The 25,054-nt window shown below is 35.6% G+C and overlaps 1 protein-coding gene across 4 annotated transcripts in view; it reads left to right on the forward strand.

Annotated features, from left to right (window-relative positions):
• Window positions 1-25,054, forward strand: part of LOC134527351 (myosin heavy chain, non-muscle-like) — an 84,952-nt gene that overhangs the window by 28,319 nt on the left and 31,579 nt on the right. For all 4 annotated transcript variants that reach the window (XM_063359958.1, XM_063359961.1, XM_063359959.1 and 1 more), the window contains 2 exons: window positions 6,933-7,060; window positions 23,555-23,721. In XM_063359958.1, the coding sequence (XP_063216028.1) occupies window positions 6,933-7,060; window positions 23,555-23,721 (295 nt within the window). The remainder of the gene's footprint in view (window positions 1-6,932; window positions 7,061-23,554; window positions 23,722-25,054) is intronic.

Below are 25,054 nucleotides of genomic sequence, written 5' to 3' on the forward strand. Positions count from 1 at the left end.
ATAGAGGCCATTCCCGTTACCTTCTATGGAGGCAGGCGCGAAGGGGAAGCGTTGCCACGCAACCAAGTCACTACACAAGGGGAAGGGGGAACAAGGTGGGGAAACGAGGTAAGGAAACAAGGAAGGGAAACATCTCAGTCGAGGCGGATCTCTAAAGCATTTTTGGCACGCCGTCTATGTCTTTCCTTGGCGACCCCGGCGCCGGCTCAATTTTTCATGTAGACTCGAAAATGTATTCGCCCTCGAAAGCCACACATGCCTTCATCAACTGTCAAATTGCCATAAGGTGCAAAAGAAGCTGAAATATAGAATTTAGATGATCAAAGAAGGGACGTATTTTGAAAAGAGGGTCGTAATTTGGTTGGTTGCGTGGAATATATTGTTCGTTGTTGCTGATGTGCAGGTTTGACAGGAGGGCTTTGCTCATTATGGATGCCGGAAAGGGGGTGTGAAGAATGGAAGATTTTGACCAGTAGTCGTTAAGTTTTGGTTTTTTGACTATACACATGTGTATGATTATGGCAAAGAACAAGTAAATATCCTGCAATTTAGCTTTCTGCCACTTCCCCCAAAGTCTGTTTGGTTTCAGTTTGTTTTGCCTTCTCATTTTAGTAATGATTGACCCACCATAGCAATTTGATTCAGTTTTTATCAACTTCATGACTTTTAGTGGCATGAAAACAGCAAAACAATCAAATGGTTTTGATGTTTCATCTAATGGTGCTGTTACACCTGTCGTTTCTTGAAAGACAGGCGAATCAGGAATAATGTCTTCGGTATTCAAACCAATATCTGTATTGTATAGCTGGCTGGACTGTTCGTCTTTTTTACGCCTTTTAGGTGTGGGGGTAGATGCCATCTGTGAATCTGAGTCATCTTCATCGGCTGAAAGTAAATAAAGAAATATATAGGTAGTACAAGTGACTTTTTTTTTCTGTAGATCACCCATAGACCGGAATTTCCACAAATGGAGTTCTTAATAATGCCATAAACTGCACGATTACTTTACAACAGATGCCAGTGTCAGTTTGTTTGCACAAAACTGTACTTGTCCAAGAGATTTGCGATGTGTTTGTGTACAGTACAATGATGATTTTCACACAAAATTACCAAAAATATTTATTTTATTTATTCTGTCTGGTTTGTCAACTGAATGAATGATACCAGCTTCTATAGTGTATCTTCAACCGTATACAACAATGAATAGCAAAATAAAGTACAGTGCTGTACAATATAGAAATTGTGGTACGTTACATTTATTTACAAATGTATTTGAACAAATTATAACTTCTTGTCTGCATATCATTGGTAATTATCTGAAAACAGAGCATAAAATGTATCTTCTGAAGTACCTATTGTAATATACACACTGTAGACAGCTATACTGCAACATCGAAAACCATGCTCATAGTTCAAGTACAGAGTGTGTGCGTGTGTGTATTCTTGTGCTGCGAGTGCACTGTGCCGATGTACTGTGTGTTATGGTAACGACTGTCCTCATCTGTGATAGTTGTGTATGTAGAAAGGTTTATCAGTAATACAGAACACTTAGCCAGCAGTGGTCGAAGTGATAAGAAACGTAGTCAGTCGCCTGTAAATGAAGGTCATTCAGACAGTACTTGTGCCGGGATTAGCACAAAATGTATTTTATTTATAAAGTTTCGTATCGGTGACCACAATTGCATTTATTGCCCTTATATATGACATTTTGGAAGCTTCTACTAAAAATATGACATTCAATTACGAGCCAACAATACAATTTTCACCCGAAATTTGTGCTTTACAGAAAAGGTTTCTCGACAATTTCGGTTTATAAGTGCTTTTTTTTTTATAAAATAAAAAACAAAAAAGCCTTGCAATAATAATCACATACCTGCATCTGATGCTTCAAAGTCTGGGTCCTGGTCGGAATCATCAACTTCTCCTTCTGATTCCTAGTCAATGACAGGTTCATCAACAATGTCTTGATTTCCACTATTATCTGAAGTATCCATTGTTTTAGTAAAACGATAGTAAATATGAAAGCATTATTACGTAAAAACCGCACATTTGACTAATAAGGATGTTATCACATAAAACTGCATAGAACCAATGTATATGGTAATACCTATACCATACAATCAGAATTTATATAAATATTATATAAACATTTCAAAACTTCATACGCATGTCTAAATTTGTAGGATGAAATAGAGAAATTTACGTATTGAAAATCACAGCACTCTTTTTATAATTTATATTACGTAGTTTCCGCTACGTAATATATAAACGCAGATTTAAAAAATAAGTAATAAAAACGATTACTTCCTGTTTTTTTTACGCTTGACAGTGTAGACAGATAGTTGGTAGAAAAACGCGGGACGCAAACTGCTACACAGACCCGATTCCGAGATGCGCGTGCGCTCTTGTGACATGTTTTCAACCAACATCATTCAGTTGTAAAAATACTCGAGAGATAGCAGCTCATCACAGATAAGGTACCTAAACGAGTCGGGTGAGACGGCGACCGGGTCTGACTCGTGTAGCGATGTGTAGGGATTTTTTTACGCCTCGCCCGAGTTATACTCGGGCTTCGTCCCGTAGTACAGTTGCCCTTGCCCGAGTTATACTCGGGCGTCGTCTCCAATGTGTTAATTTTGTTTCTGATATTAATTATCTCTAAATTATTTTGTTTTCAGAAATCCTTTATTTTACTCAAAATAATAGGAATTGGTGATTTTGTAGAGTAAAATAATTTAAAAAATAGTACTTTTAAGCACTACTTGTTACGATAAACGTTTAGTATTTGCAATGTCTCTAACCTAATCAGCCATTTAATCCTTTTTAAAGTAGTTCTAATGTCGCTAACCTAACCAACCATTTAATATACTTTGAAGTAGGCACTTTTTTCTAATGTAGCCAACCTAACACAAACTGTTCATGCCATTGACACTATTTCAAATGTAGCTTATCAAATCAGCCATTTACATGATTTTAACACTATTTTAAATGCAGCTGCACTAACCTATTGGAATGTTTTAACTGTTAACTACTAGATATATAACACCACCTCCTTACAAAATCAAGAATTAATTTTTTTGCAAGAGCACTTACTTAAGAAAATTACTTATGTTTTAATGTTTATTGGAAAAATTGTAGCATACAAAATTAAATAATTCTTAAGTGCACAAAACTTTTCTGAGAAAAAAATTAAAATTTTGAAGTTTTATAGTTTTTGTATCAATCTCTTATAGAAAGTTTTTATATTGAAGTAGTTTACCATTTTAAACATGTGGTTACATTATACTAATGTATTACAAATCTGTGTTAGGTTTTCCATTTATCCCTGTATCATGTCCCGCCTGTTTTGTTTTAGACCTTGTATCAATTTTTGTATTGACAGAAATATTTGTGACATCTGGTCAGGTTCCCCCCCCCCCCCCCCCCCCATGACCACAACTTGAACAGGCCCTTTAGGATGTTACACGTTTCCTGTCTTTGCCTGGGGACATGAAAAATCCTGACCTTCTAACAATTCCAAGTTCATGTTGGGATTGTGTCCCAAATTTTTCGAGCTTTCTGAAAACCCCCCAAAATGTTACCCTTCACTAGTTACTACCCACCTATTCATGATTCTTGTTAATGTAAATAACCTCAAACGACAAAATTTTCTTAGTCCTATTATAATAGACAAAAAACAGCCTCAATTAAATTTTTTTTTTCATATGTTGTCCTTATTTGACTTACTGCGTGTCGGCGTTTGTCCCACGAAGTCCCGCAACATGAAGATCTATAAGTTCTACGTTTGGCGACGCACCTGACCCACGAAGTCCCGCGTTGTGCTCGTACTGGGTACTGGATCCCGCTGCCGGCTTCACACGTTCAGCTCGTACACCTCAATCTCTCGTACCTCCCACAATGCGTAGATAATGTACTTGTTCACTCAGCTTGGCGGTGAACAGCACAGCTGATGATCCTGCGTCACGTTCACAGCAGTTCAATTTTACGCAACCTTTTTTTTTTTTTTTTTCACTTGACCATTAAAATGTTTTCCTTAACTATTTTTTACATATTTCCATCTTGGGTCGTAAATTCGCACCAGCCACACTTAGGCTGCCAATTCTCACACACCCGAATTAAGACAATTGGGCTGAAATGTTCACTCGAAGATTCAGAAGATTTCAGTTCTCTGAGAGTGTATAAATATGAACCACCAAACGTTGGCCCGCCAATTGTCACACCTCAGATCGCCTCGACTAGCTTAAAATTCTGTCTGAAGTGGACGCACATCAAACTTGCAAAAAAAAAAAAAAAGATTTGGGTGCAAAAAATTATATAAGTTCTCGAAAAATATTACTGTCAACAGTTCGTTTACTGCAATAATGTGTCTCAGACACCAAACTGATTTTAATGTATTTTATTGATACTTGAAGAAAATTTGCAGTCATTGTGACAGCCATCTTGCAACAACAAAAAAAAAGTACAGGAAAAAATTACAAACACGTTGCAAATAACTGCATCCCTGTTTTATAAACAAAAGAAACACATAAGTTACATTGATTGTCTGCAGGTACGGCAGAATAATTTTTACTTTAAAAGATAGTTTGCACTAATGTTCCGTAGTTACTCACAATCTCACGGTACTGCCAAAAGACTCTGACCTTGGAACGACAACGAAAAACGAAGTTTAAATTCTCGTTGCGGGCTTCACTGAACACTGTGGTCAAGATTCTAGTTGAAAAAATTCCAAAAATGAAAATAAAAATATAAACGAAAAAAGTTGATCTTACTCGGTAGCACCCAGACTACAGCCTCTATACACTCACATATTTTTATAACTGTGAGCCCTTGCCTGGCTGTGACCTACTTGGTAACTCGTCCAGACAAAGACTAAATTAGTAAATTGGCTAGCACGCAATTGTGTAAGTGCAATCTCTCACTGTCCAATCAAAAAATGCCATTAAAAACAACCAGCCAATCATGGTGCATGGCAACAGTGGCCTGACGAACTCTAGTGTCTCTTCCCATGGTTGCTGAACTTTCTCTGTCTCTCTCACTCTTATATTTTGCAACCATTCTAACTATTGCATCAGCTTTCAAACAAAGCATCATGGCGAGAACATAAAAAGCAAAAGAAAACTACGTTACCGTACTTTTTTATGATCCAAGAAACACAAGCAATAATTAAAAAACTATGTTGAAGCACATAAATTGGGAGAGTAGGAGGCAAATTGTATTACTTAAAAATTTCCATGACTTTTCCAGGTTTTAAAGTAATTTCCCTGATTTTCCATTACCAATTAAAACTTCCCTGACTTTACAGAATGTGTACACCATGTGTGAAATACTTACTTCATAAAATTACTAGCAATTTGCCCCGGCTTTGCAAGGCTAACAGAGCATATACACCTACATTTTTTATTCTGTCGTAGTTTGGTATCAGCCTGTTGCGTTGAGCTAATGGGTAGTATAAACACTAATAACTTCTGCAGGAAATAGTAGCGGTAATAGAAAAGATTTGATCAGTATGCATAATAGTTTAACAAAGTTTATGTTAGAGAATTTAGGTGAAAAACAAATTTGTGCCAAATATTTCAAATTAACGGCACAACATTCACAGACAATTTACACAAAACCTTAATAAATTATACATCTAAACCTTCCTCATGAATCACACCGTCCATTGGTGAAAACTGTATGAAAATCTGTTTGGTAGTTTTTGAGTTTATTGCGTTCAGACAGACGCAGCAGGAGGACTTTATTTTATACATAATATGTATTTATACCATGCCAACGTAAAAAAACATTTTTTAGAGATGTCAATAATTTAAACTTGTGCCAAATTAAAATTTTACTGACATTATACAACCTCTACAGCTCCAGAAAGTTCAGTGTTCTCAATGAAAAGTAGTCATCAGCGCTCATCAACATTATTGAAACAATAACTATTGTTGCTGAAACCAATGGCCAGTGAAATCTGTGAATATCAGAAACTTACATCGCAGAAAGCAACCCCCTTTAAATCTTATTGTAGACTTCACCTTTGTTTACACTTTTGAATTCAGAAGTAATTTATTACTGCAGTATTCTTTTTTATTTAAGCTGTGGATCTATACAGCTGCATGCTATTACTACTTACTGCATGTTGTGCAGCATCGCTGTTCCGCGATGAGCTCGGAACCATTATATTGCATTGGCAAGTGCTGGGTGGTTTTTGATGAGGTTTTCCATGATGCTGGCCATATTTGTCCTCAGTGCAACTGAGGTGTTGTCAGTTTTAAATATCATTTGAAATCAGTTTTTAAACTACAATTTCCTTGACCATGGTAAAGAAAATGGTGTTACAGAATTGGTGTCTATATTCACAATTAAATTTGGTTTCTGTAGTACTTGTAACTTATAGAACTTGATACTTTGAATGAAAAGCATTTTTTAAAGTATCAATTATTATGCAAAAATTTTATTATATTTTTTTAAATTTGGATTTCCCTCCCAATTCCAGGTTTTTCATACTAAACAGTTGTACAGTAGTGGCTTTCTTGTAATCTAGTATCCAAACTAAATGTGTTCAGAATAGGTTCTTTTATAATTACAGTGAAAGGTCTTTAACATGGTATGTTCGGGACAACAACCATGCCGCCTTAGCGATCTTACCGGTTTATAGACGGTCAACATAGTTTTAAATGTGAAATGTAACTCGCTAGAAAACGGGAAACACTGTACTGAAATGTTAACTGACAGTTAATGATAAACTCTGACCGAACTGAAGATGCAGGCAGCCTAGTAATGGGATCTAGCCGGTGGCAGAATTCACGGGAAACTATCTGAATGCAAGCGGCTGGACTTGTGCCGGATGACAGAAAGTGCCGTTAAAGACAGTTCACTGTCTCTGAGATGGGGTACTGTAAAACAGTAGTGAATGTTGATGATGTGGTTGCGCATGCGCATGGCAGCTGGAGGTGGTGAGGCTGCGTGGCAGAGCGGAGGAGCAGGAGGCCAAGCTATGCTGCCAGCAGGACCTGCAGAGCAGCAGCACACAGGCGTTGGCTCTGCTGAGCACCACCACGGACCAGCTGAAGGGGTACACTTAGGCCTGAATTCAGAGTTGACCTTCGAAAGCGCATCCAACTCTCATTCATCTGGCAGACTCTCCACCTCTCATACTTCAAAAACGCCTTTCGAATGACTGCCAGCTGAAAGCTTGTTCCCATCCACTTTCAGTGAAGATCTGGCAACATGGCACAAAAATTTTCTTAGATCAAGTACTTGGAGTGTGTGTGGAAAAGCGCCCTATTTCATTTCGATTGTATTTTGTTTGCTCTCCCACTGAAAATAATATTTTGTTTGGATTGGGTTAGGGTTACCAGACACTGATAATGAAAAAGGATGACATTTATCTCGCAAAAGGAGGACATTTCACTAAAAAGGACAATATATATTTTTTTTAAAAAGCCATGAATTAATTACAATGGAGTACGATATTTTACAATGTTTTGGCATTTAATACAGTTTCAGTATAAAGAATCAAACAAACTACGCATATACAGCATATTGAAAACACGTGCTTCTGCATGTGCTGCTACCTGTCAAGCTGTCGTAGTACTAAGTACTTCTAGTGGGATGACTCTGCGGACAGCGCGCGCTTTGCCCAGAGTGTAACTGCAGGAATTATGTCACTTTATAAAAAAGCCGGACATTTTGGAGCATTAAGGAAAATCCGGCCGGACGCAAAAAATACATAAAAAGGAGGACATGTCCTCCTTTTGCCAGACGTCTGGTAACCCTACACGAGGTTGAGAAATTTTCTTAAGATGGATACGTTGCCTAAAATTATAGTGTTTTCTCCAAATGAAAAAGCGATTATTTTTTATCTCGTGAGAAAGCACAAAACCGTAATCGAAAACAAAACAATAAAAACAGATGCAGTTTCTTACAGAGAAAAAAAAATTGTGTTTCGAACTCTTGATCCCGACAAAAATCAAACGGGTCTGCTAAATTTCTTATATACCTTCGCGGAACTGGATTTTCATTTTTAAGATCATCAAAAAATTCAAAAACCTCGTCAATGTGATTTGGAAATTCATCCATATCTTCTGCCATCGCTACAAAACACGTGTCTGATGCACACTTTGCGGGCGAAACGATTTCTTTAAAAACGCATATTTAATTCCAAAACATATTTTACATATCTGCCATATGACAAAAATGTTTTAAACAATTACAAACATACATGAACACGTTTTTATGTGGGAATTATATATTAAAACCATCAACTGCTCCGCCGATTTTCAACTGAACAGGCATTCGAATGAGCTTCAGACCACATTCACTTTCAAGTGGTTGGCTCTCCTTATCCAGCAGTCAACCAACCACTGAAAAACGTCTCTGCCGAGCAGCTTCAATGGAAAAGCCTTTCGGTGTGTGGATAACCGTCGAAAGAGCTCTCTGAATTCGGCCCTTACTGGCATGCTCCATTCCCAGCTTGTCATCCGTGTTTGGTCTCTAATCACCCTAATGTTGACGAAATGTTACGCATTCATGCATTCATTCATTCTCTTATTTATTTATTCATTCACTCCTTCATTCTTCCATTCATTCTCTCATCAGTCCTTTATTCATTTATTCTTTCTGTTATTCATTTCTTCATTCTTTCATTCATTCTTTCATTTATTCTTTCTTTCATTATTTCTTTCTTTCATTATTTCTTTCTTTCATTATTTCCTCTCTTTTTATTCTTTCCTTCTTTCTTCATTCTATCATTTCATTCATACTTTCATTCATTGATTCTTTTATTCTTTCATTCTTTCTGTCATTTTTTTTATTCTATAATTCTTTCTTTCATTATTGCATTCTTAAATTCTTTCATTTATACTTACATTAGTCATTCATTCTTTCATTTCATTCCATTTTATTTTGTTTTCTCTCAATTATTTTTTCTCATTTTCTCTCATATATATAAAATGTTTTAATTTTCTCTCAATTATTATTTTGTCTCATTTTCTCTCATAATGTTATTTTTTATTTTCATTTGCTCTCATAATATTTATTCCCCTCATTTTCTCCATGATTATTTTTTATTTTCTCTCATAATTTTTTGCCTTTTAATTTTCTCTCATCATAACTTTTTTCTTCTCATTTTCCCTGTTAATTTTTTTCTTTTCATTTTCTCTCATCATAATTAATTTTCTTCTAATTTTTTCTCTTAATTTTTTGTTTTCTCATTTTCTCTCATAATAATTTTTTTCTTCTTGTTTTCGCTCATAAATTTTTTCTTCTCATTTTCTGTCCTAAATTTTTTCTTCTTACCATTTTCTCTCATAATTTTTTTCTTCTCATTTCCTCTTATAATTTTCTTCTTCTCATTTTTTGTCATAATTTTTTTTCCTTCTCATTTTCTCTCATAATTTTTTCTTACACATTTTCTTTCATAATTTATTTTTTCTCATTTATTAATTTTCTCATTTTCTTTTATCTAAAGTTTTGTTTCTTATTTTCTCTCATAATTTATTTCCTCTTTTGCATTCATAATTTTTTCTTTTTTTTTCTTTCATCATAATTTTTTTCTCATTTTCATCATACATTTTTTCTCATGTTTTCTCTTATTTTTTAAATATTGTCCTATATTTTTTCTCTCAATTTTTTGTAATTTTTAAATTTTAAATTTTATTTTAATTATTAAAATATTTTCAATTTTTTCATTTGTTCAAGTTTTCAATTTTAATTTGACACCTTTCATTCAAAAAGTAGAGTACTAAATAATGGTTAATTACTGAAGATCTGTAAACATACCTAAGACCTAATTACATCTTACATTATCCTATTTATAGTTACTCACAATACTCACACACTGACACTGTAATGTGTAAGAGATATGTATACCTTGGAGAAAAGCATATCATGAAGCACAAATATTAGCCTACTCCATAGAGATGAGTAGAAAATGGTAGTGTAATAATAGAGTAACATTTTAAATATAGCTACATAAGTGGAACATGCTTTAATTATTAAATTAAATTTTTATATTCATCATTAGGTGCTTTATGAATAACTTTGCTATTAAATACTAAAAAGGCTTATATCTTAGAAAGTTTAGCTGTAAACAAAAAATGGTGAAATTTTTCCTTTTTTGGAAATCTAAGTTTTTCACTGGAAGTTTTTTTTTATTGAGAATTTGAATTTTGTACTTAAGCACTTTCAAAAATCATTGTTTGAATTTTTTTAAATATGCTTATATGAATTAAGTACAAAAAATGTTCATAGCCCTCATTTTTGGTGTTTCTAAACCACTATTTCCCCTCATGTTAAAGCTAGAGGGAGAAGTCACTGTTCGTATGATAAAAGTTACATCTTGATGGTGCCTTCGCTCCCTGCCAGCTTTGGAGGGATGGAGATCATCATGAATTGGAGAAACTGCCGAAAAATGGGCCCAACATTGCATGGGCCTGGGAAGCACAGGCCAACACAACAGATGGCGGAATTTAGATTTAGGTCCTGTCCAAAGGGATGGTTCTGGGTTGAAGTTGAACACACCCTACGCAAAATGAAATGTGTGTAGTAATACAAACCTTGAAATGACTCAAACAAGGTAAAGTTAAAACTAGAAATATTCGCAAAGGAAAAAAAAAATTCACTTACCAAATGTGGTAGGCAGCACTGAATTTAAACCATAATTTCGGTGGTTGAAAAAAATCAACACCACTACAGAGAAGTTAGTAAAACTATAAGTACTACAGCACTACATTTTGTAACAAGAAAGCAATAAAGAGGATGGCAGCTCTTACGGTGTGACAAATTACGTAATCAAAAGTTTTGTGGCAGAACAAGAGACATTGGAGAAAAACTCGGAGAGAGCCGAAGAGGTCCACACCCGAGAAGAGAAAAATGGCAGATCTAAGATGGCCGATGTGACATCATTATCCAAGATGGCGGATTCAAGATGGCCACCTTGACAGAGTAATCGGTCAGCTCTTCCTCCTCTCCCAGAACCCAGGTGCAGGAGCCCCATTAATACACTACTCTTCTTCAAACTAATAGAATAAGAAAAAATCATTTATTCAGATGATTTAGAAGAAATGTTCTTTAATTTTTTAGTAGATTGTATGTTTATTTCCACAACTGAAGTAAACCAATTTTTGAACAACTTAATCAATTTATATTTTATGTTTAAAATGAATTTTAAGAGGTTTTAACACGATTGTGTACAAAATAATTTTTATATTTTAGATTTCTTTACCCAGAGTCTTCTGTAGTAACTGCTTAGCCCACTTAACGGAATTAACTAAAAGAACCCTTAGAATGACGCATACGTTCAGAGCCAAAATGACAAATAGTAGTATCTTTATTTATTATTTATAATTTACAATTGGGGCCTTATTAGTTGTATTATTATTTTACAAAAGTTCCTATCCTCCTAAGTATCCACCTCAGGGCTAGACTATCACTCGTCGATCCAACCTCAGTACTAGCAGTATCCCAGGCTCCCGGACGATGGTTCCGTTGCGGTTGTGTTGTCGACGTCACTCTTCTTTGGCGCGATGGCGTCCGGTCCTGGGCTCAGCTCCCACCTCGGCGCCGCCCTGGACGTAGCTCCACGCAGATTCCTAACCAGAGACGAGACGTCAACGACCTGTAACCCTTACGAAGTTCCTCTTGTCGTCGAGTCCTGCTGTGCGGCGAAACTGAGTTATTCCCGGAACACTCCGGTGTAGGCTGTCCTACTCGAGTCCAGACTAGCACCAGCCTCGTCTACCGCAATCCAGGTAGACCTTCCTCATCATGCTGACTCATGACCATGTCAGCCCGGCACCTCCAGTATCCTGGGGATCATCCGATCCAGTGGCCTACTCGCCGGCGACTGTTCTGTTACACCCCGCTTTGCCCTTAGGCTGCAGTCTCTCATGGCATGCGCATGCGCCGTCCGTCCACCGGCGCGCTTCAAGCGGTGGGAATCCGTTTTACTGCATCCAGATAATATGAGAATTTAAGGGTAAGTTGCTGTCATCTGGTACTTAATTGTACTTTTTCTGTGTAACACACAAAATATATAGCGGTAGAACTTTGGTATAGTGTTAAGCACATCCGACTCTGCCGCTGTGCAAAAATTCAGTTTTAAAAAAAAAAATTTAACAGTTTATTTGCTTTGTTTCCACGGCAAGTTAATCACTGTTGAGGTTTCCTCCAAATTTATTATTTCCGCGAACATCTCTAACTTGCATACAAAAACTATTTGAATTACTTTGCTAAGTACAGGACGTGATGAATCACTAAAGCTATTCCAAACATGTTTTTTTTTTTTTGTTAACTGAGAGAGCATGTTTCAGCTTAAATGCTTTTTTGTTTCTGAGAAATATCTTTATTTTCACACAGAGTTGTCAAGAGAAACTAAGGTTTGGAGAGAAATAAATTTGTCTGTTCCCCATGACTCAGTGTACAGCTATTTAATCCCACAAGACAAAAAAAAATACTGTAAACATTACAGTGACCATAATTGTACGTGTGATCACTTAACTTGTAAGGTTTCCTAAGAATAATATTATGATAGACTTGTAATTTTTGTCTTATCAGAGTAAACCCAAGTATTAAAAATAAATCTCAACATGTAACTGAGTCACTCCTGGTGTGTCTGGCTCTTGGGGACATTTCCACCTATCCCCCCCCCCCCCCCCCCCTCAAAAATCCATCCACACCTTTGCCGTTGCTACTTGACGGCTCTTTTCTCTCGTCTACCCTTCGTGTTATCAAAGCCCTGTGGCTGAGTGAAAGCAGACAGAACATGTGTTGTAAAAGTTCGGAAAACTGTTGAAAGGTATCACTACTGTCCAGCGCTATTGGTAATTCATTGTATGCGAGATTACCCGCTCCTAAAACTTCAGTAGGTTCTTTTGTACCTTTGGTCCAATTGTAATAAATTAAAACCTAAAATAGTCAATCCTTTAGATGACAGATTGTAACATGTTTGAATTATAAATGAAACTTGAATGCAATTAAACTTTCAAATGAATATGTTATTTAATAACAGCTCATTTATTAAAATTAAATTTATTAAAACATTAAAGTAATAATTATTACAGATAAAATTATGGTTTTAATCATATGTCTCATGTCTGAAGATTTATTTACAAACGTTTTACCACAAAATTCTTTATAGGTTTTCTCTAAAACTTGGAAAATTTAATTCAATTATACACAGAATGCTTCAGATCTTCTCTAGCAGCTGAATCATTAACAAATGTATTCTTTTGTTGACTATGATGCTGGTGCACCTTTTCTCTTAACAGCGCAAAGCTACAGCGGAAAAAATGGCTAAAGCTACAAGGTATCATATGGCCAGGAATTTTACGCAGTATAAGCTACGAGAAGATGACTGGGAGTTATGGTGCACAAGACTTTAACAGTATTTTAAAGCCAAAGAAGTGATTTAACTGAATGGTTTGCCATTATTGCTGTCTTTGGATAACTAAAAAAATACATATACATTGCTACGAGATTTGTGTTTGCCCATGTAACCACCAGAATTGAAATATCCAGAAATAGTGACGTTCATGAAGAAGAAATAAGCAAGAAGAGCTTGTGAGGATGAGACAAACAAGTTAGCTGTTGCACCAATTGGAAACAACTGCATATATGTTGCTGGGGATGAAAGAAAAAAAATGGGAAACAGAAGATTAAATGTTAGGTTACAACTACCACAAACTATAATGTTAGTAGTGTTGGGAGCAGAACAGAACTTTAACTACTTATTCCTACAAAATTCGTTAAAAATTGGGCAGTCTAATGATTTTAGTGCAATCAGTGATAACAGAATGTTAAACGGCATGTAAATCAAATGGTAAAAGCTCAGAATCATCCCTCTATAATGGAGGAATCATCTCTGATCAATGTTTGTATTGTTAGCAGTTGAAATACCAGTTAGAATGACATTGATGGTTGTGGAGTAAATTTGCAGATTCACCAGTGGGTATCGAGGAGGAGGCCAAAGTTAGTGGAAGTTTGAGTGATGACTTCAGAGGTTTTGAAGTGATGAAAAACAAGGTAGTAAAGTGTTCAGAAAGGGATTTGATGGTAAAGTCAGACAAATAAGTAAAACCTACACTAATTCTGAATTTGTTAATGCAGTGAGAGTAGGGTATGTGATTGAAAGAAGTATACGAGTATACTATGTTAAATTTGTTTAATAAGTTGTAGAATGTTAATTTTGTTAATTTGTAATGATTAGGTTGAATTAAGGTAGGAGAGTGTGGTATATGTAAAGTTATCAGGTTGGTAGAAGGGGTAAAAGAGAATTCTGCATGCTAGGACAGAATGTAATGGACAGATGATAGGTAAGCTGCAAGAAAATAACATTTATAATAATAATTAAAGAATGTTAGATAGAATGAATAATTGAATAAAGTGTTAAAACATTATGCATAGACCTATGCCTAGAAGCACAGGAACCAGGTGAGTCGGCGGTACAGTGGTAAAACAGCGGTTTTAGGAACCCAAGTTCATAGTTCATATCCTATACAGAGTTCTGTTTTATTTGGTTTCCCAAAATCACTTCAGGAAAATTTTGGGAAAGATGTGATACCAAAATAAAACAATAGTCGCTATTCCAAATGACATGGATGTGTAATTATGTAAGTATTGTCTGGTGAAAAACATTGTATAGAAAAACTATAGATTTTTTAAACTATTTGTGTCAGTATTGCTTCTTACATTAAAATCAGGGGAACTTCCTCTCGGTGTTACTCAGCCAGTCAGTTCAGTGTATTTTGAGGCCAAATCAATTTCTGTGCAACTGAGTGGCATACATAGAAACAGTTCTCTTTGAACTATATTTACTACTTAGAGATATTCAATTGTGAAAATGAGTTAAAAAAAAAAGCATTTTTCAGCACAATTCCAAATTTGAAATTTGAAAAATAATTTTGCCAGTCATCTTTTTTGCTGCTAAAACTTAAACTTTTTCCGCCTTCTGTACAATCCCATTTAGTCTTTGTCAGGCCAGTCTCCCCAATGCTGTTCCCAGAGGTAAATGTGATTTTTGCCGAGCCACTGTGAATCAGACTGTGCGCTCATTTTATCCCTGCCTTGACGCACAGGCATCGCTTGTAATTCTCCTCCGAGCCGTGACAAGAAGTGTTATGTCCTGCAAGCTATTAGAGCAGCTATGTTCTGCGAGCCAGCCTTATGCGAGCGATTTCAGACATGATCACGAGTTGTTTTGCTCAAGCCCTCGGCACGTTGCAGGCCTCTGCCGAGAGAACTTCCCACAGCAGCGCAGTTTCCACCCCACCCCCTCTCTCCAGTCTTTCCAGGGAACCATGCCCTGTTCACTGACCGGCCACCAATCCCGGCCTGTCTCAAGGTCTCAACACTAGTCTGCGAATGTACTGCCTCTGCCCTCTCGTGGCAGATTTGCGAGTTATTTCCCCTCGGTGTTTGAATGCCCGCTAAACGCCTGCCCCCTGGCGCCTCACGCAACAAGCAGTGCCCCGTAGTTCATTTCTAAGTCACCAGAGTGCTGCATTAGTTCTCTCCATAAGCTCCATACTTTAGCAGCCGCCTTGTGCGAGAGATGCATGAGTTGATCTTTTCTTGTTTCGGACACCCCACAGTAGGTCGCGCTGACATTGGCCAGTACCACCAACTTCGAGATATCGAAGTCAGTATTTCTCGACCCCCCTCGTAAATCTTCGGAACCTTTCGATCCGGAAGTCTCCCCTCTTTCTTTTGAAAGCCGTCGGCTGTTTTTAATTACGAGTCGCTACCGCCACAAAACTTTTCGCGCCGCGACAGCAGACTGACAACATTGTATCCTCGGCGAGCCGCACAACAAGACTTCAGTCCGGTCGTCGTTCAAATATGTAGTTAGCTAGGCAAGGGATGTTGTCCCTATAACTCATTTCATAGTTAGTAATTAGTCAGTCTGCGTGCCTCGTAGAAATAGTCATGCTTCGCTAATAATCCTTACTCCTTACTAATAATATAAATGCGAAAGTAACTCTGTCTGTCTGTCTGTCTGTCACGCTTTCACGCCAAAACTACTGAACCAATTTAAATGAAATTTGCTACACATATAGTCTAGATAGAGCCTGAGAAAAGACATAGGCTACTTTTTAATGCGAAAAAAGGGTTGTAAGGGGTTGAAAGGGGGGGATGAAAAGTTGTATGGAAGTATCGTAATTTTTAGAGCTAGAAGCTTGAAACTTATTTTTTGGGCTGTTGATTCGATATAAATAAATATGACATTCAAATTTTGTAAAAGTTTTACCCTCAAGGGCCTAAAATAACAATAGGGAATAGGGAATGAAAATTTGTATGGAAATATGTAAGGTTTATGTGAATGTTTCATAAGTTTGCGACAAGAGACAAAATGTTAGAGCTATTCTTTACAGTCATTACAAAATGTGAAACTGAAATTAACGCGAGTAAGAAACTTAACTTGCCAAGCACCGCGCCGTACACAACGAGCGCTATGCAGCTGCATGGGAGGCGGGGGGGGGGGGGGGGGGGCGGAGCGCGGCATGGTACGGCGCAGTGTAGGTAGGGAAATATGCAGCGTAAGTGTGTTTACCCGAACAGGCAGACACGTGAGGGCAGACGACTGTGCCACACGCATGCTAATACTGATTTTATCCGCTGCAAATTCATTATTTTGCACTGCAAATTGATTACAATTCGATTTGCTTACACAATTTTTTGTTTATTTAATTAATGTTCTTCGTGAAATACAAATAACTTTAAGTTTTTGGGTTGGGTTATTAAATTTTTTTTTTTCTTTAGTTGGGTCATTCTTTTGTTTATTTCATTCGTCAAAAGTAGATTACTTTCGAATCTAGTTAAATGTTATTACGTCATTATTATTTGTTGTACATTTGGATATTAGCTAGGTACTTGAGAACGGTAACTCCTTTTGTTTATTTTGTAATAACGAACAATCTCAGTAAATTTTTTTTAATAGATTTTTGTTTGTTTTTGTGAATCATACATAAAATACCATTTTTGTCATTAATTTTGAAATAGCTCATTAAAGTATTTATATGTATGTTTTATTTGTAAAATAATTAGCCTAAATAATTAAAAATGCTACCCAATTACACTATTCCACACCGACGAAGTCGCGGGCACAGCTAGTACTTAATAATATTTTACTAATCATTTTAAATTATGGAAACGTCCGCGACAACCGCGTATTCGCGAGCTTCGCATCCTGGCAAGCAACTTTGCTGACGCTAGAAGCCACCTCCCTGTCTGGTGAGTTTTTGTCAAACTTTATTCCCTGACCATCCCCGTGGACATTTTCTGCCTATTTTACTGACTGTCTGTGAACTAGTTCTGATAATGTCCGATTTGGGGCTTGCTCACAGACAGGGTCCAAGGGCCAGATGTGGACTTAACTATACCACCCTCGACTCCTTCCTCCAGCAAACAGGACTACTAAGGTGCCCTGACACCATGTTAACAGCTTACCTTTGGCCAGCAAACGTCAAATCTCAAGCCCTCCAAATTTTTTGTTATCTCTTCAGCGTAACCATTATATTACTGAATTGAAAAGATTGGAACATTGGACATTTTTCGTTATGGGACTTTAATCACTGTAAGCGCTAACTCTGGGATTTTTTATGTTAACATTTTTATTGTTTTTGATTTTGTTTATCTATGCCAAATTAAACCTAAGAGTAATCTCTAATTAGGGCTGCCCCATACTTTTAATGATGTAATTTTAATATATTTTAATATAATTTAATAATTTAAATATTTTTGTCAACCAATTCATTGAATGTTATAATTTTAATATTTTGCCAATATGCGTACATAAATTAAATTACTTTTGAACCTGTTTGTGGAATCCATGTTTTGTTTACTGATGTTAAAGTAATTAAGAGTTAAATAAACATAGAGTCATTTATATCTAGACATAATCACTTGGGTTATTATTTTGCCTTTAAAACTAAAATATCCACCAGTCTCCCAAAGTCATTTTAAAGGGACATTTAAGTTACACAAGTGAACAAGAGAGTAAATGTGTAGCAGTATGAGAATTCCAAGACAGAGTTATGGTGAGCTGATTGGTTTTCTGGGGAACTCGTGTTTTCTCCACAAGCTGCACCTGGTCCGTCACTTAGGTCAGGCAGCTCTCTCTGACCTCATGCTTATAGTTTGGGTTGACAGCTGTGGGGCACAGTATGGAATATCACCCAGTTGAGTCGTGAGTTCGAAATTTTAAAAATAATTCATTAAAATTCATTTTGAAAAAGATTTTTTTTTAATATTAAAAAAATTAATATCACCATGGTAGCACTAAAACATGAAATCATAAATTGGATAAAATATTTAACCGACTTCTTGAAGATAATATTTTGTTAGTAGGTATATTTGGTAGGTCCTGGGGCACCGGGTCCTGGATCGGGATTCAGGGATTCATGGCAGCAATCTTGGATAACTTCACCTCCGGCGGCCATCTTGGATTCCGCTATTTTGTTTTCTAGAACATTCTAACTTTTTGAATTCTGATGTCGCGTTCCCCATCTTGAAAATTCACAATTATCAATTTATAAAGTCGGAAACTTTTTTTAAAATTTATACAAAAATATTCAATTAAATTTAGTTTTAAAAACTTGATGATTTCATAATCGAACATCCCACTCCTATGCGTTACACTTTTCGCTACATCCACCACCCTAAAAATATATTTACCATAAAAATAAACAATAAAAATAAATGAGTTTTAGTTAAATTATACAGGCATCATCTGAGGAGGCAGCTATCTTGTTAAGTAGAGTCCACCATCTTGATTTCATCTGATGGTTATCACCATTGAGTGGTTGGTTCCTAAAGTACGTCAGTGCATGTAAAGTATATGTTTATATTTCCTACCAGTGTTATGAACCTTATAGATAAAAAAATCCACAAAATCCACAGTCATTTTTGTTTATGATGGTGGTTGTAACCACCATTTTTTTCTTAAAGACATAATATATAAAGTTCAGATGCATAGTCTGAGATACATATATAATTAATTGTCTCATTGTTGCGGATGCGATGGTTATAGTAATAATACTTAATAACTTTTCTTCCACCAAATATTAATTTATAAACTTCATCATAGTCGTCACAGGACCAGACATTTTCAGAGTCCTAACCCACAAGTAAGTATCTCTTCTAAGCATGATCATGTTTGCGTAGGTATTTGTTTTCAAAAGTTGCATGGAAGCAGATATATTAATGTTTGTGCATATATATTCACACTTCTAAGCAGAAACATGTTTTTATATTCGTGTTTAAAAAGCGGCATGGAAGCATATATTTGAAATGTTTGTGTATGTATCCGTTCCCCTAAACGTTTTAATGAAAGAAAAATCACATGCAGCCTTAATCTTGCACAATAATAATAATATGCTATAAACAAATAAGACGATTCACATTTTTACAGTATTAAATGTACTCCCTCTTCATGAGAGAGACCATATCTAACACATAACATTTCACGTTTCAACTTGATGTCTGATCGTTATAGTGTATATGATGCAACTACAACACTCACCTCAGCCATTACCGCCTCGGTGAGATGCACTTCATATCACATGAAAATAGTGTATGTTTTTAAAAGTTGTGACACGAATTAAAGGTAAATAAAATATGAAGAAAATTTTTAAAACTATTTAATAAAAAAACACACACACCTTCACACTATCTTCGCTAACACAATGCCATTTAGAGGGCATTACCTATCCCCTTCATAATAGCCCACCTCACAGTACTTTCCATACTAGCCATCAAATACTCTGTCCACACAACTATTTGCACACACAGCTCCAAAGTTGATAGTTCAGGATACGTGCCTATTATCCCTCCCACCACAGCAGCAATATCCTCCTCAGAGTGGAGGTGTTTACAGGTACATCTGCAATGTCTTCCCTGGACTCTTCGTCTGCGTCCATCACAAGAGCTTCTTCCTGGTTGCTAGCCTCCTCTCAGCTCGCATAGGACTCCTCCTTAACAATCTCCTCGTAGCTTGCACGACACATCTTACTAGCTCTGTTGATAATTACGAATGATAACATCCTAAGGGTGCAATGATTCAACTGCCCTCACCCCTCTACCCTTTCTATTTCAGTTCTGTTCATGCGTGCCAAGCGCGCGCACCACTGACGTACAAACTTTTGACGTCACCAGACCTACCTCCTCTTCCTCACACTGACTCTCCCCAGCCCAAATAGCTGTGTCATTTAGACCTGTCGCTACGCATTCCCAGCCTCCTAATAACTTTTTAAGCACCTTCAACAAGCAACCCAGCTTCGTGTAACTGGTGAAATTTTTAAAACAGTACTGGAATTATTTATTTATTTATTTTAGACTTGCATTTATTAACCCAAAAATTTACATTACAATACATTATAGTTTACATAACATCAGTAGATTTTATCCAACTGTTTCCCAATTTATCGAATCCTAGCCAGTTCACAAACAAGCAATCTTTCCGATTTATCACTTTTTCTACTAAATAATCGTTTGGGTACTTGGTAGGCTGAATTTCTTCCCCATTGATTATCCAAATGATAACATCTCGGGCAGTAATTATGTTTTTTATTAACCCGGAATATTTCTGTCTACCATTTAGAAATATGTATAAATTCTTCAATTTTAGCCTTAAGTTTTCTAATGCATAGTTTATTTTCATTAAAATAAACAGTTTTCAGGCGTTAGTTATCTTTTCCATTAACAGACACTATGCCAATTTTTCGGTATTTTCTGTAACATACCAATCGACACATAATCCACAAAAAATCCACAAAATCCACACTCAATTCACAAATAACTCCTTTTTGCTGTGAACCCCTACACATGGCTTCCTTTAGAGTACAATTAAATTGTTCAACCACCCATCCTTTTATCTCTGTGAACGTAAAATAATTATTTATTCCGAACATAGCTAAAAGGCTAAATGGCTACAAAGATACATCAACCACATAGAAAAAGAAACTCTTTGTATAAAAACACCAACTCAGAGAATTTAATGCTTACTGTAGAGCCGAAACATCCCTAAAATATGTATTTTATTTTTACTACTAGACTAACGAATTTTTAATCATTTAATATTCAGCCCTGGCTACAGAATTTACTACAAACATTTAATGCAGTGGACACACATTTGGACGACACATTCATCTCTGTAGGATACGATTACTAGGATACATTTGCTAAAAACCAAAAGAAAACTGTATGATCCAGCTCAACTTGGCTACAATGTCTGCATCCACATTTGGCTCCAAATGATTTCAGTTACAATGTTGCAAGTACTCGTCACAATTTCTGGAATTATGTTATTATTTCTCTCCATTTAGTTAGTTACAATGTTTATAACTTTAAGTTAGAAGTTGTACTACGATAATCCAGTCTTAGCTAGAAATTAGATTACACAAAATAAAATAAACTTTTTTCATCCAAAATGTAATTTCGTTTTACACTTTTATACACATGCAGGCAAAACAAGTTATTATTGTATGTAGCACGCACTTCTTATTTCACCAAGTATAGAACATGTTTGTTTGGTATTGGATAAAATTTCATAATCTTTGCGAGGCAAATAGAAGTCTTAACCTACCGACCATTATGTTAGAATATTTACATGTGGTGTAATAAATCTCTTTGGCTGCTACCATCATACTTAAATTTATATTACTAATACTTTTAAGATCTTTGATGTCTCCTGTGTTAATACCAGCCTCAAAGTCATTAAAATTGTCAAAGCCCCACTGATCATTATAAGCCTGATCAGAATAATTTATTTTAAGGAGTCGTTTACATCATTTTGGTCTCAGCATTTTATCACAGTCTTCAATCTTCTGAGCTTTTAAGTTCATCATAGTCTTCGTTCTTGTCAGTTTCAGGTGTTTCATCGCAGTCTTCGACCTGAAATTGGGGTAAATATTTTTTTAATTTCCCATGAAGATGCTAATTTCTTCGTTAACTTTCAGTTCCAAATAATTAACAAAACCTGGGATAGTACTGTTAGAACCAACATTTTCACATTTCTTGTGATCATTATAGTCGTCTTTATATTTTGCTACCACTTCACTTCCTTCTTTGCTTTATATTATATAAGGTGAGAAATGTAAATATTTATGCAAACATTAAAACATCTGCTTCCATGCAGCTTTTAAATGTGAATACACAAACACGATCATGCTTAGAAAAGATTATTAGGTACTTGTAAGTGTGGACTCTGAATGAAAAATTTCGGCTCCTATGATGACAATGATGGAGTGAATAAATTAATATTTGTTAGAAGACAACAATGAGACTGTTAATTTGATATATGATAACATATATCTCAGACTTTGCAGATAAACATAAATGATTATGTCTTTAAGAAAAAAACAACATTTGAACACTTAACATTTCAACCAGGCTATGGAACATCATAAGAGAAATCTAAATAATAAAAAGTAATGCAAACCATTTTCACAGAAAACTAAACAATACAAGTAAAAAAAATGGGGGTTGTCTGTACAGTCTGTTTACGGGCTATAATTTTACGTGATAACGTCATACGAAAACATTGATGAAAAATTGAATACTTTTTAGTTTTCAAATATTATTTACAGTTTTTTGCAAATTTAATTTAAATAATTTGTTTAAATATAATCACAAACAATTAGTTAAAAAGCCCACCTTAACCTGATTGATATTATAGAAGATTTTCTTGCACGGTGGTTGGCCGTTTCTTGCACGCTCGGCTCAGGCGTAACGTGACAATTTTTCGTGTGTGCACCCGGCGTTCATTGATTTATAAGACGATATCACGTCAAAAATGGTTTTCATAAACAAAATGACTGTGGATTTTTTATGGATTATGTGTGGATTGAATGTGGAGTTTGTGGATTTTTTGTGAATTATGTTGAATTGAATGTGGATTTTGTGGAATTTTTAGGTTAGTAAGGTTCATAACAACACTATTAGGAAATATAAACATATACTTACATGCACTGACGTATTTTAGGAACCAACACACAATAGTGATATCCATCAGATGAAATCAAGATGGTGGACTCTACTAAACAAGATGGTGGCCTCCTCAGATGTTGTTTGTATGATTTAATTAATACTTCTTTATTTGTATTATTTATTATGATAGTAAATATATTTTTAGGATTGTGGATGTAATGAAAAGTGTAACATACAGGAGTGGGGTGGTCAATTATCAAGTTTTTTAAACAAAATTTTACTTAAGATTTTTTTATATGTATATTAAAAAAAAATCTGAATTTCAGAGTTAATAATCGTGAATTTTCAAGATGGGTAACATGACATCATAATCCAAAAAGGTAGAATGTTCTAGAAAACATAATAGTGGAATCCAAGATGGCCGCCGGAAGTGATGTAATCCAAGATGGATGGCTGCCCCATGAATCCCTGAATCCTGACCCGGGGCCTGGTGCCCAGGACCAAGATAATATACCTACTTTTGTTATGTTCGTTTTTAGTTGTAAGAGTATTTGGGGGGGGGGGGGTGTTAATCACCCCTTCCATAGGATTGCCACTGGCTGACAGTCATGACAATTTGATGACTAGCTGTGTTTCTGCCCAGACATATGAATAAGGTAAAAGAAGATCACGGCAGAATATCGAAACGGTTCCAGAAGACTAACGAGCTTGCAGGGAAGCTTAAGCTAGTTGCTAGCCAGCTTGCAAGTCTTGATGCGAACCACACTCGCCAAGTGAAGATCTTGGAGGAGAAGCTCATCGCAAGCAATGGTAACATTACTTTTGGAGTTCTCGTTAGTTTATTAGGCATTGGAACATTCATCATAAATTTTGTTATTTGATTGGTCATGTTCAGAGCCTAAACTTGCGCTAAAAACTACGTAAGTTTTGCAAGGAAAGTTGTGCTGAAAAAAAATGATATACCATTGCTTAATAAAGTAAATAAAATCAAATTTCATCAGTGAAGCTCTATGATGCTCTCTGCATGGTAGAAAGACTACAACTTCAGATGCTTGTGCTGAGTTGTTACCTCGTGGTTGGAAACATTTTATATACTATTACTATTTATTTAAAATTTTCATGTCAAGAATGACCAGAATCTAATTCACATTGTATCTGTGACAGTGTCAACCTGTATCTACATCAAAACAGCTTTTCTTTTCTGCATTTTGAATTTGCATACTTATGTATTATAGTTCAAATAAGTATTTTTAAAACAATATGGATAAACTATATTGTGAAATGTTAAATAATTTCGTGTTACTATATTTTGAATAGATCTTGAGGTGCCCTGTAAAAAATAAATGTGTAAATAACATACAAGTTAACTTAATTGAACTGTATTTTCAGTGATAGTGTCTCTTGTGAACATCATATAATCATCAAACTCATTTAAAACGTATTCAATAAACTGTGTGTTTATGTTATAATAAATAGTAATAATCTAGTACAACACAAAAAAATAATGTAAATAAATTTAACAGTTACGGACAGTTTCTCACATAAAGTACCAAGCCAAAATTAGTTCAAACCAATAGTTAACCAGTAATATTTAAAAAAATTCTAATATTCAATGAACAGAATTTTGATATTTATAAACAGTACTCTAGGCAAAATATTTGCCAGAAATAGTTTCTCTTAGCGGAAGTAGCTACAACCATTGGGTTTAGTTACTAAAGTTTCAGGGGACAAAGTCAAAGTGAAATAATAATAATAACATAAAATTTAATCTTAATGACAGATTGTCTACTTTTTCGTTAGACCTATCATCTTGAATAACTCTTTCTATGATTTGTTTCATTTATAGTTGTATATCTTTTTTCTTTGGCATAGTAAATGTATTATCAGCTCGTCTGTATAGTTGTCAGATTTTTTTGGATTATGTATATTAATACCCCTGTTACTACAGTGTGGCATTCTTTTATTTTTGTACGCAGTGCCTCGGATAATTCAGCACTTAACATTTTGCTTGGGTAAGCAGCTTCTCTAAAACAAATTTTAGTTTTGTTTCAGCAGTTAACAGGGTTGCATCTTTTCTGCATAGTGCCTCTACAGCCAACTTAAATGGCTGCAAACTGTTAATCAGGTCTCTTATTTTCGACCA

The sequence above is a fragment of the Bacillus rossius genome, chromosome 1 (assembly GCF_032445375.1).
Source record: "Bacillus rossius redtenbacheri isolate Brsri chromosome 1, Brsri_v3, whole genome shotgun sequence".
NCBI classification, from domain to species: Eukaryota; Metazoa; Arthropoda; class Insecta; order Phasmatodea; family Bacillidae; genus Bacillus; species Bacillus rossius.